We start from the raw sequence: 13,317 nt of genomic DNA, 5'->3' as shown, positions 1-13,317 counted from the left end.
TGTTAGATACTTTTATTGGGTTTATAATATTTGTATACAGTGTTCGGACTTATCTAGATGAATATCTAGATAATTATTTGTTCATCTTTTATCTTATCTAGATAAATTGTTATAAGGTATCTAAACGTTCTTCTTAGATAATTTTTTTACTAATCTAAATAAATTCATCTAGATACATTTTTTATTGATAAAAATCGCGAAATTGTACAAACGCATTTTAAATATTTATAAAAATTTCAAACCAAGTTTATGGCTTATAAATAATATAATTATTTTTATTTATATCATTATTATTATTATATTCCTAGTGCCCAACTAAAATATACCTACATTTAAAAAAAATTGTATCTTTTTTTTATCTAGATAAATACATATTCATCTTTATCTTTATCTAGATAAAAAAAATACTTATCTAATCCGAACACTGTTTGTATATAGGTATATTTTGTTTTATAGTAGGTACTTACATTTAATTTAGTATTTATTTCAATTAATAGCAATAGATTGACAATTTTGTATTCTGTATTTATGTTGAATGTAAATAGTAATATGAAAAAACTCATTGTAGTTTAATAAAGTACTAAGTACAACTCTACAAACATTCATTAATGTTGTTAATCATTAGATTTTTTTTTAAATTTGTACATTTATTTTAGAAATCATCTATTGAATTGTTTCTTTTACAGAAGTTTAAATTATTTAAGATTTCACAATGCACATTATGTGTTTGAAAATGTGTAGTTATAATGTACATAAATATTATAGGTAATCTAATCGTAATATGTTATATGAATTGTAAGAATTCTAATGAGTATTAATTTATATATTTTACACTTATTGTAACCCAAATTCATCACGAGTTTGTATCTTACCTACATTTTGTTGATACTCAGTGTAAATTATATTAATTTCAGATCAGAGACGGGGACAATGCGAATTCAACTATAATCGCATTGCTATGTGAAAATATTCAAAAACTTCCAAAACTTCCATACATATCGACACATAATTATATGTGGTTAAAATTTTCGAATAAATATATTAATTCTTATAAAGGATTTCGAGCTAACTATTCAACCATTGATATAAGTGAGCAATAGTATTATTGAATTAAATTAATAACTATGGTAATTATGATTTTAATTTTTTTATATTCCTTAGCATGTGGTGGTATATTAAAGCAATCATCCGGTACCATAGAATCACCGAAAAATCCGGAACAATATTTAAAAAATCAGATTTGTAAATGGATTATATCTGTTAATGAATCTAGTCATATACGATTAAATTGGATATCATTTTCCTTGGATAACCATCTCACTTGTAATAATGACTATGTTGAAGTCTATGATAATAGTATTCAAGGAAACGCATCAAAAATTGCCAAGTAAGTAGGTGACTGAAGAGTTTCACATGTAGGTACAATTAAACATACTGGCTTATTATTAAAATTGATACTTTGAATAGAAAATTAAATGCCTTTTTATTCAATCATTTTATAGATATTGTGGATCTAAAGTTCCACCTGTATTGACTTCATTAGGTAATCGTCTAACAATCGTATATAAAACTGATCATTTAGGAGCACTGGATGGCTTCATGTTAAATTATACTTCTTTAAATAAAGCACAAGGTATGTTCAGTCCTATATACATTTCTCACATAATTAATGGTTTATATTTATGCAGCATGTGGTGGAAACTTCTTCACTTCAGAAGGTTTTATTACGTCGCCAAATTTCCCAGATAAGTATCCCAAACAAATGAATTGTATATGGACCATAAATGTACCAGTTTCAAATCAGATTGAGTTGAACATCACTCAATTTTCTCTCGAAGAAAGTTTTGAGTGTGAACTTGATTTTCTTGAAATTCGGTATGTATAATTTAAGTTAAGGAAATTGCCACGGTGGGAAGGGGGGTTCGAACCCCCCTTATAACATAGAATTTTTATTTTTTAAATTTATTAGTTATAATCATAGGCGCAAATAGCCATTTTTTTGGGGAGACTATAATATTATAATAAGCTCCTCCTATAATATATTCTAAAAATTATATATGCTCAGTACTAAGTACTGACTTTTGAATTGGGGGGACTTGGTTATAATAGTGTTAGATTTTAGTTTGAAATAAATTATAAATCAATAAATATGATGTATGGTTATCGTCAATTGGTTATAAGTAAGGGGTTTCGTGTTTTTAGACATATTAGTCGCGCTACGATGTCGCGTGACATTGTGGTGACTTTTAAGACTATACTAACCTAACCTTTAAAACTTTCAAATACTATAGATTAGTAAGTAATCTATCTAGTAATCTAGTATTTGAAATTATTGACAAATGATAAATACGATGTGACAAGTGACAACCTCGGTGAAATCTCAATAGTTGAAATGTTGAAGAGTGGATAAAAAAATTAAAAATATGCATTATAACAAAAAAAACAAAAAAGTATGTATTTTCAAAAAAATTTTCAAAATTTACCGACGACACCATTGTCAACAAATTATCAAAAAAAAAAAAATTTATTACTTATACACTACCAACCAAAATAAAAATTTAAAAATATGAATTTGTTATATGTTATTTATGTTTTTTGTTTAATTAACAATATTAGGTAGGTGTATAATGTGTAATTATTATGATAACCCATCCGCCCTCCCACCATATAAAATTACTGTTTACTGCCCTGATTTATGTATGAATTATTAATATGACATGTAATAATTACACCTATACATTTTTATAGAAATGGTGGATATTCTACATCACCTTTAATCGGGAAGTATTGTGGTTCTACAATTCTTCCTACTATATCTTCATCAGGAAATTTACTTTATATAAGATTTGTATCTGATGGGTCTGTTGGACTTACAGGTTTCTTTATGCAATGGAATTTAATTGGCAGAGGTATTACCTATCAATTATAATATAATTTAAATATACACATAATATTTTATATTACATAATTAAAAGGTTGTGGTGGAACATTGAATTCTGGTAAAGGGCATATCGTATCTCCTAACTATCCATTACCTGTACTAGAAACATTAGAATGTTATTACAAGATATCTGTGGAACAAGGAAGTCGTATCAGTATAATAGATCTACAGTTAGTAACAGATAGTGTTCCTGGATTATTGTGTAATGACGATTTTCTTGAAGTATGTATCAATTGTGTTTTAATACTTGTAGGTGGCAAACCTATAATTTTGATCTGAATAATAAATTAATGCATAAAATATTTCGTGTTCTGGCCCTTGTGTTTACACATATTATATAGTATTATGTGGGCTTTCAAATTTTAAGTTTTTTGGAATTCAGCCCACACTGATCTCACTATCATAAATATTTTTATTTAACCCTGTCCAATTACCCTATAGTTATGACTTAAGCTAAATGTATCGATTTGAGTGGGAACATATTTGTTGTAATTAAATTAGTCTATACATTGTCGGAAACGATTTTTTTCAGTTTTATGATGGTGGAAGTTCTGCTAGTAAATTATTAGGAACATTTTGTAATTTTACTCAGTCATATACAGTTTTACATTCGACATCAAATCAAATGTATATTAAATTTAGAAATAGTGGTTTTTCCAGAGGTAGAGGTTTTTCGTTAACATATACTACTGGTTCGTATAAATTAAATAATAAAAAAGTAATTGTGAATGCTGTATATCAAAGTTTTTCAAAAAAAATACTTATCGTTTTTTTTTTAGACTGTCATGTAAATTTAAAGGGATATCAAGGTGCAATTGAAATGGTTAAAGAAAAATATACAATCAGAGATACATGTGTGTGGACAATTATGGCTCCCAGAGGAAGTAAAATTAATATAACTTTTACTGAATTTAAAATATCACCGCAAATCATGAGGTGGTTACGATTCCATCCAGGCGACTACGACGACCACGACGTTGACGACCACGAAGAGAGTTTACTTTCATCTTTCTGGTATATTCGCGATCGAAATTTACAGTAGGTACTATTTTCTATATCTGGGAAACTTAAATACCATTAAACAACATTTTTTGTTGTGATTAAAAAAATAATAACTGCAAAGTGCAGCTATTACCCATATTTTCACCAAATACCTATCTAAATAGGTTAATATGAAATATTACATTTTTTTTCATACGTGTCTGAAGTTCAAATTATGGGAATTACAAAATTTATCTTGTTTCGATATTATTGAAAAACATTTTCAACCAGCTGTTAACTTTTCCAAATCACTAATAAGCCCAACTCAGGACAACAATATTTCAACGCAAGACGAGTCGTTCACCAAGAGTCCAAGACTAAACACTTTTACTTTATTATTAGTAACTTCACATATATTTATATAAGGGATCATACAGGGTGTCCCTCGAGGATTTACCCATTAAGATATCTCCTAATATAATACATTTATCATAAATCTGTTTTTTTATTAGACTCACAGAGACAAGGACTACATATATTTTATTTTTAATTTAATTAAATTTATTGGTAGAAAAGCAAAGTTAAAAAACGTGGATAAGTGGATGTCGCTCTGCTGTACATTAGGTTACAAGTGGGTCACTGTAATTGATGGTGTTAAATTTGAATTCAATAATATAATATCATTGTATAAGAAAAACGATTCTGAGCGAAATCGGTCAGTCAGCCTATGATATTACCAAGTATATTTGATGATATTATTGTGAATAAAGTAATTTATATATAACCTATTTACGTGGAGCCTTGTTTTAAATTTTCAATCCTTAGCCATAAAAGTTAAACATTTTATACATTTTTAACTACAAAATAATTAATAAATTATAAATTTGATAAATGTTGTCAAAATTTGAACTTTAAATGCTTATAAAAAAAATTGTGCCTATGTTTTTTTAATATTTTTCAACTGCTATTAGAACGATATATCAGGAGCCTTATATTAAACTTTCACGCTTTTTTACCCAACAAAAATTTTTTATTGATATTTATAGAAAAAAAACTAAAAACATTGAAAACTGACAATGTCCGTAAACCACTCAAAAAGAGTCAAAATATTTTCAAAATTGTATGGTGTATAGAAAATGTAATATAAACAATCAGTGAAATTTTCAAGTATCTACAGTCATTCGTTTTTTAATTACAATAAAATAAAAACATTGTTACATGAGAAGTCGAGTGAATATCAAATGTTGTAAAAATATAAATTTCAGACGCTCATAAAAATTTAATTTAAGTTTCTTGTAGACATTTTTTTTTTGATAAAGGTAGACAAACTTATGAGTAATCTTATATTACATTTTCAAATCTTAGATTTAAAAAGAAAAATTTTTATGAATTCTCAACTCAAAATAATTTGCTAATTTTCGTGATTTTTCCGTATTTTGTCAAAATTTGAACTTTAAATGCTTATAAATAAAAACTGTGACTAAGGATTTTTTATTTTTTTCATCTGCCTTTGAAACAATAACCTAGGAACCTTCTATTAAATTTTCAAACTTTTTTACTCAACAAATAAAATTTTATTGATATTTATTGAAAAAAACCTAAAAAAATTGAAAACTGACAATGTCCGTAAACAGCTCAAAAAGAGTCAAAATATTTTCTTTTATATTTTATGGTGTATAGAAAATGCTAATATAAACATTCAGTCAAAATTTCATGTCCCTACGGTCATTTGTTTTAGAGTTACACCAAAAACCAAAATCGATTTTCTCGAAAACAGATTTTGCGTAAAAATTCCCGTTTTTCCTTAATTTTTCTTTTGTTTTTCCCGTCGCTTTTGAAAACTACTGGGAAATTTTTACTTTTGACCCCCCCAAACTACCAACTAGATTCACTTTCCTATCAGAAAAGTTACTGTTGAAGAAAATCCAAGCATTTTTACTGTCCTAAAAGGTGATGACAGGCACAAAAATAATAATAAAAAAAAAAAACACACATCATTGTAAAATCAATACATTCATCGCTTCGCTCAGAATCTAAAATTAATTTTTTTTTTTAAACAATTTATAGATAGCCATTCTATAGTATTTCATTTTCTGAATATTTTGACCTTTCAACATTTTATTTTCATTAACCTCGGGGTTTTTAATAATTATTTTTAGTTTATAGGTGAAACAGCAAAAACTACGGCTAATGGGTATATCCTCACGGGACATCCTGTATAACGGTACCTTCGCACCCTAACGGTCAGTCGTTATCACAACTATATAATTAATAGAAAATTAAACTAATACATTATGGTAAAATAAATAAATAATAAAATATCCTTAGAAATGTAGGCTGCATCGACGCGTCGTTCTACTCAGAATCGTTTAATAAGTTCTATTAGATTCAATGAATTCAAGTTTAACTCATCCTTTTCACCGAACTACTCATTGATGAGGTACATTCAAAATCTTCTTAACATTGTAGAATGATTCCCCCTGTTTTTTTTCATTTAATGTTGTGTATAAATTATAAATGTACAGTGAAAAATACCAACTTGTATATGATTCAAAGTTTGTCTAATTCGTAATTTAATATATTGCGTATTTTTTTTTTATAATTTGTGATAAAATTTATCATCATCTGTGATTAAATATTTATTTGTATTACATTAGTCAATAATTTGAAATTGGAGTATCATTATTTTATATATTATTCAGTTTTAGAAAAAATATAGTTTTAAGAATTTAAATAAAGGATAAGTAAATAAAACAACAATTATTGTATTGCTAGAAATTCATAAATTAAAATTATTATCACTTTGGTTTTCACATATGTTTAGGTATCATAATATGCTTTCAAACGTTTTTCATTCTTATTGTAAAGACACTAAATTAATTGTAAGTATATGTAGGTACATTTATATGACGTAAAATGTTTTATGGTTTTTGATAGATTTTAATTTATATTTTTATTCATAGATAACTGAAGGAGCAAACAGTAACGAAATTAATACTATCTTGTGGAAAAATAACTGTTCTATGGAACCTCATACTGTGATATCTTCAACTAAGAACATTGTTAGAATTACTTATAGTTTCAAAATCGATACATACAATGTGAATGATGAGTTCAATAAATTTCGTATCGAATGGATAGTAGATGGTTGTGGAGGAGTGTTAAATAAATTGCAAGGAGAATTTACATCACCCGAATATCCTAGATTTTATAGTTTGAGTACAACTTGTGAATGGAGTATTATAATCGATGATGGACATATTGTAGAAATAACTATAGAAGATTTGTGGTTTGAAACCTCAGGATCTTGTTTAATTGATTACTTAGCTGTATGTATAATATATACTATATAGACCTATTTAAATAATATACCTTATTTTAAAAACTGTTATAATTCTTATAGATTTACAATGGATATGATTATTCAGCCCCGGAACTGTTAAGAATATGCCATAAACAAACAAGTCCAATTACATTGACGTCTAGTGGAAATGAAGTTTTTGTAAGATTTGAATCAGTCGAAGAGTCTCAGAGAAAACGTTTTAAAGCTACATACCGGACTATTGAATCGAGTATGTATTTTCTTCTATAATTATTTAAAATTATAATATTATTATTACCCAAGTATATAATTATCTGATTCATTATATTTTTGATAAGGTGTATTTAAAAATAACTTAATTAATTTAAATAGCTTAGTAAAAAAATATATTTATATACATGTTGTATGATAAACTAGACATTTTTAATCCATCTTAACAATAATATAAATTACTAGCTGTAAAACCCGACTTTTCCTTGGTAAAATGTTTAGAAAAATGTGGAGCTAAATCTGTTTATCAATTTTTCTAATTGTATTTGACTGGACAGAATTTATTCCTATTTTATCACTCAATATTTTAAAGAAGGGAGTTGGGTCCATAAAAGTATTCCTTATACGTTCCCCGCGTTATACTCTATCATTTAAAAAGAAATCAAATGACCATAGTTCCCGAGATCTTCAGCATCAAAGATTCTCATTTTCACATAGTCCTGGGTAGTGTGAACGTATAGGGGCTCTGGAGAGCGAGGTGAACGTACAACATCCACACTCACTTGACTCTTACGCCAGAAAAGTTGCACGAGGTTAGGGCCGATTGAAGTAAACAAACACAACGTTGCACGATTACGTCGAAAGTCATTTATATTGTTACTGGTAGGTGCCGGTGCGTGACAAGGCGCTACAAAAGTGAATTTTACAAAACCCACAAGAGGCACACTTATACGGTCAAACGGTCTTTCGTAGAGCGGGTCGACGGAATCGAGTAGTGTTGCTCTAATAGCGAGCATAGTGGGTACGTCAAAGAGCGAGCTGTTGGTATACGTGTAATGTAAACCGCCGTTGGCGAATAATGAGTCAGCGAGCGGGAGGTTAGCTAGAATCCAGGGTATTTGACAACATCAGAGTGGTTCTCTTGGAGATTTTTGAAAGTCGGATCCACTTAACCGGGGTACGGTCGTCAGACGGAGTAACGTGGTTTCAGGAAGGGGAACAAGTCGGCCCGAGACGTGTGGCTCGGACGAGCGTGGTGAGCGAAGAGAACAAAGCTGGTCGGTTGATGGTTGGAGTCGCATGTGGGAACGCGAGATCGTGGTCAACGAACATAATACAATTAATCACAGAAGTCGTATACATGGCAATAATAAAAAAAATACGGAATAAATCACATAATTACGAAAACAATATAAAACAGATCACGCTGCGTAACGGTATGAATTCGGATTGGTGATGAGGCGCGGTATCACGACATATATAGTTAAAGAATTTTCACAATACATAACGAGTATGAAATAAGAGATAAAACAATAGTATACACAATTTACATTAAGACGTTTTTACTTCATATGGAGAATTCGATAAGATTTATTTTTTCACAATTAATTGTCAGTCACATGAATCAACACTTTGCTGAAATCAAAAATATACCTAAAATAATTATCTTTTACAAAGATATTCTAACAATTCATCAACACATCCAACTAGATAAATTAAAAATAAATTATTTTCTGAAGTAAAATAAAAAAAAAATTAAATATAGTATGTGTATTTTAAAATAATTTTTATAATATATTCGGACGAGCATATTATCATTGTATAATGCTTTTTTTATTTTTTCTACTTTTAACAAAAATTACTAAGAAAATTACAAACTACAAAGTTAACAAAATATCTTTACTTTAAAATTGTTATCTGATGACAAGTGATCAACTAATAAACTATACTACATTATCTATAATATTGATTGTCTATAATTTTAAACTAAAAAAGTGGATATTTTAACATCAATAGTTTTTGTTTTTTTTTTTAGAATGTGGCGGAATTTTTACTGCACCTCAGGGGGTTATCCATACTAGCAATTATCCGCAGAGCTATGATTCTCACAGTTCTTGTACGTGGAATATAGAGGTAGCAGAAACTCATTTAATTAATCTTACATTCATCGACTTCAGTACTCAGAGTTCGCATCAAGGGAATAATGATATCGTCCTAGTATATGATGGTAATATACATGGGAAATTGCTCCTCAACCACTCTGGAAATAGTATACCACCACCTGTTATGTCTTTATCAAATAAACTCCTTATATCCTTTGAAGTTGGTAAACATGAATTCCAAGCGAAAGGGTTTAAAGCAATATATTCCACGGTAATTTTTATTAGTTTTAATGTATACAATTCTTCTAATATTGTGTTAAATTGGTTTTTAGGCATGTGGTGCAAAATTAATAACAAATGATTCGGGAATTATAACTAATAATCCATATTTTACAAATGGTGAACTCCAGAACTGTACTTGGACTATTATATCTGATATACCTCAATCAAAAGTCACTTTAACGTTTACTCATATAGACATAGCACATATCGTAAAAGATATTAAAACAGTAGAAAAGTCAAATATAACTGAACGTCCGTGTTCTAATGATTTATTTTACACAATATTTCGAATTTTGGATGGCCCAGATTCAGATGCACCTGAAATAACTAAATTTTGTAAGTCAAATCCAATACCACCGCCTATTGTCAGTAATGGACCGGCTATGCGTATAGAATTCACAGATAAATCTGGTGCGTTGGATTCATTTATAGCTCTGTATTCTGTAAGATCAGTAGGTCAGTAAACTTATGATATAATTTATACAATGTAAATATTCCCATAATAATATTGTTTTGTTTTAATTAGCATGCGGTGGAAATTATGACTCGGTAAGAGGATCGATTTCTTCACCAAACTATCCAAATAATTATTTTAGAGATACAGAATGTGTATGGACATTAAAGTCCTCCGTTGGAAATCTCGTGTCTTTGAATTTCATTGCTTTTGAATTAGAAGAAGACGAGTTTTGCAATGAAGATTATGTGGAAATTAGGGAAGGGGATTCTGTCGGTCCAGTCTTAGGTATTTTTTGTGGACCAAATTTTCCATCTAATGTTACTTCGGGTTCAACACTTTGGGTCAAATTTCATTCCAATTCTGTTGGCTCAGCTAAAGGATTCACTGCAGATTTTAAATATGGTAAGATTAATATGACAGTATTTCAATTTTTTTAACCAAGGAGTTTTTAACATTTTTAATATTATGCTAGTTTCTGAAATCTACAAGTCACAGCAGTCAGGGAAAATCTCTAGTCCAATGTATCCCAGACCATATAGAGATAGTGAAGATTATTCGTGGACAATAATGGTAGATAAAAAAAAAAAAGTTCAAATTGTGATAAATGACTTTATATCCACATCAGAAATTCACGAATTAAAAGTAAATGAATACTTTTGCGTGCAAAATATCTTTCATATTTTCAGTAATTCTGAAATGTATTTGAATTTTTAGATATACGATGGAAGTAATGTCGAAACATTAATTTTATTTGAACTAAGCTCTACAGATAATAACAATATAGAATCAAAGAAAACTATCATATCAAGCGCTAACACTGTTTTCATACGATTGAAAGCAGGGGAGAAAAGAGTTGGAGGTATTAGGTTTTTGCTATCGTGGACACAAATAGATGCGCTATATTCGAACAAAGTATATCCAATGTTGGAATATAATTGTAAGCGATAATATAAATACATCATTTTAGACCAATAATATGTTGTTGTATGAATATAACGAGTTAAAATAAAATATTAATTAATTTTTATTATTTACAGCCAACAGTACAAGTTTTGACTATTATTTATCATCAAGCTCTAATACAAGTGTGACTATTACAAGCCCTGGTTATCCTCATGGTTATGAACCAAATCTCAATGTAACTTGGATATTACACACTGAATCACATTATCATATTGATATTGAACTTATGGACATAGATTTTTATCCAATTCGTTCAGCTTCGAATACGCATCATGGGGATTACCTGAACGTAGAAACCGGTATAATTGATGTTTTATACCTGTTTTATTTTTGTTTTTAAGTCAATTGATTATTGTAGGTACTTCTTTATTGTTTATATTCATCTTAGATAGGTATTTTCTAGAGATATTTTTCAGTTTAATATTAATTACCATTTTTAATAATTGTTTACGAACTAAAATATTAATGGTTTTATAAACACAAATCGTTATTAACAGTGGCACCGATCTATATTTCATGTTATGGGGAAAACATTCTGGTGTTAGATCCATCTACTTAAAAAAAATTGTTAGCTACTCTTGAATAGTGCATTATGGTTGCAATATACTGCCTGGTGACCTACCACACTCATACGATTATTGCCTATTCTTTACACTTACCATTATTGTTAAATTCTGATGATGTTTAAATATTAAATACCACTAATGATTGATCACTTATTATCACCCACCCACCCACCTGACACAGCCATAAATAGTTCTGGGGAATTTTCCCCAGTTGATACTCGTGTTTGGCGCCACTGCAGGTTATTAAATTTATCATAATAGTATTTATATAGTTTATATAAATACGTTTTAGTTGATCCTGATACGGCAAATACAATATTGTTGAAAACAGTGTATGCAAACCCCAAACAAATAAATGATAAAAGTATAGTCGGAAAGAATAAAGTAATATTAACGTTTATATCAAACAAGTCATTAAATGGTACCGGATTTAAAGTTGAAGCAAAATTACGTATGTTAAATTAACTACTTAAATTGTATTTTATATATAAGAGCAGACATAATTGTTCCTTACTTGTCTATGTTGTAATAGAATGTGGAGGTCAATTGCGAGGACCAACAGGAGTCATTAGTTTATCTAATACATCTAGTCTTTTTGAATTATCGCACTCGTATCAACTTCGGTGCACATGGAATATCACTGTACGACCGGGAAGAACAATTTTAGTGAAACTTATAACCATAAAATTGGCTTCATTCAGTCCATGTGTAGATGGTTATATTTTGGTAAGTAGGCGCATATTATCAACAGGTTGATTTTGAGATTGAATTCTAAATTCCTCTTCTACGGCGTTCTTTTAATTCCGAGCTGTGTTCATAAATATTGACTTTGTCTTTTTTTTAAGACATTGTACAAGTAAATGCGATCACAACACTTAGATAATGGAAATATCACGATTATTATTTGTTTTCCTATTTTTAAGAAGAAACATTTGATACAGATATACATTATTAAGACCTTTGTTCTTTAACACATTTTTAAATTATAGACAGTAATATAATGTATTCTTTTTCAATCCTTTACAACAATATTTTAGTTGAAAAATGGATTTTACGAGGATTCGTCGTTTATAGGCAAAGGAAAATACTGTAATGAATCTAAAGAATCAACATTGTTTACCACTGATAATATGTTACAAATCAATGCTGTACTAGATGAGGGAGACAGTATAGTAAGTTTAAACAGTTTAATAATTTATACAGTATACTGTATAACATCCATTATAACCTATACATTTAAATATTATGCCATGTGACTAAATAATTAGCATAACGATGAAATGTACTACAATTAATTTTTCCTGAATACACAAATATTGTTTTGTTTAAAATTTACCAACCTGAACACCTCTCAAATTAGATCAAAATAGCGTTTGAAGAAAAATCAATAAACTGTGGTGGACAAATTTCTTTGAATGATGCATACAGCATTACCCAAATTACATCTCCTTCATATCCAAATATACCTCCAGCCCACATAGAATGCGTCTGGACAGTAGTTGCACCGGCTACCGAACGGATATCTGTAACCATTGAAGACTTAGATCTCTCCATCAGTGAAAAGTAAGTTCAAAATAAAATTTATATTTTTGTGTTTCTATTAGTCTATCTATGCATATAGCTTGTAAAATATAAGGTTTCTTTGTCGTATATCAGTAGACTTTTATACATATTCATTAACCTATGTACGTTATATATTTATATATAGGTAT

General features: G+C 28.8%; 1 protein-coding gene across 1 annotated transcript in view; it reads left to right on the top strand.

The window, feature by feature from the left end:
- LOC132952560 (cubilin) overlaps positions 1 to 13,317 on the top strand; it is a 39,479-nt gene that overhangs the window by 6,702 nt on the left and 19,460 nt on the right. The window contains exons 19-39 of the mRNA XM_061024883.1: positions 915 to 1,089; positions 1,162 to 1,387; positions 1,503 to 1,633; positions 1,689 to 1,875; positions 2,749 to 2,909; positions 2,976 to 3,163; positions 3,474 to 3,633; positions 3,721 to 3,979; positions 6,747 to 6,804; positions 6,886 to 7,251; positions 7,326 to 7,494; positions 9,271 to 9,608; positions 9,670 to 10,075; positions 10,146 to 10,478; positions 10,549 to 10,718; positions 10,791 to 11,013; positions 11,114 to 11,338; positions 11,898 to 12,056; positions 12,138 to 12,331; positions 12,643 to 12,777; positions 12,966 to 13,168. Of these exons, the coding sequence (XP_060880866.1) occupies positions 915 to 1,089; positions 1,162 to 1,387; positions 1,503 to 1,633; positions 1,689 to 1,875; positions 2,749 to 2,909; positions 2,976 to 3,163; positions 3,474 to 3,633; positions 3,721 to 3,979; positions 6,747 to 6,804; positions 6,886 to 7,251; positions 7,326 to 7,494; positions 9,271 to 9,608; positions 9,670 to 10,075; positions 10,146 to 10,478; positions 10,549 to 10,718; positions 10,791 to 11,013; positions 11,114 to 11,338; positions 11,898 to 12,056; positions 12,138 to 12,331; positions 12,643 to 12,777; positions 12,966 to 13,168 (4,466 nt within the window). The remainder of the gene's footprint in view (positions 1 to 914; positions 1,090 to 1,161; positions 1,388 to 1,502; positions 1,634 to 1,688; positions 1,876 to 2,748; positions 2,910 to 2,975; positions 3,164 to 3,473; positions 3,634 to 3,720; positions 3,980 to 6,746; positions 6,805 to 6,885; positions 7,252 to 7,325; positions 7,495 to 9,270; positions 9,609 to 9,669; positions 10,076 to 10,145; positions 10,479 to 10,548; positions 10,719 to 10,790; positions 11,014 to 11,113; positions 11,339 to 11,897; positions 12,057 to 12,137; positions 12,332 to 12,642; positions 12,778 to 12,965; positions 13,169 to 13,317) is intronic.

Source organism: Metopolophium dirhodum, chromosome 9, assembly GCF_019925205.1.
Source record: "Metopolophium dirhodum isolate CAU chromosome 9, ASM1992520v1, whole genome shotgun sequence".
In the NCBI taxonomy this organism is placed as follows: Eukaryota; Metazoa; Arthropoda; class Insecta; order Hemiptera; family Aphididae; genus Metopolophium; species Metopolophium dirhodum.
This window is presented reverse-complemented; position numbering and strand designations above follow the sequence as displayed.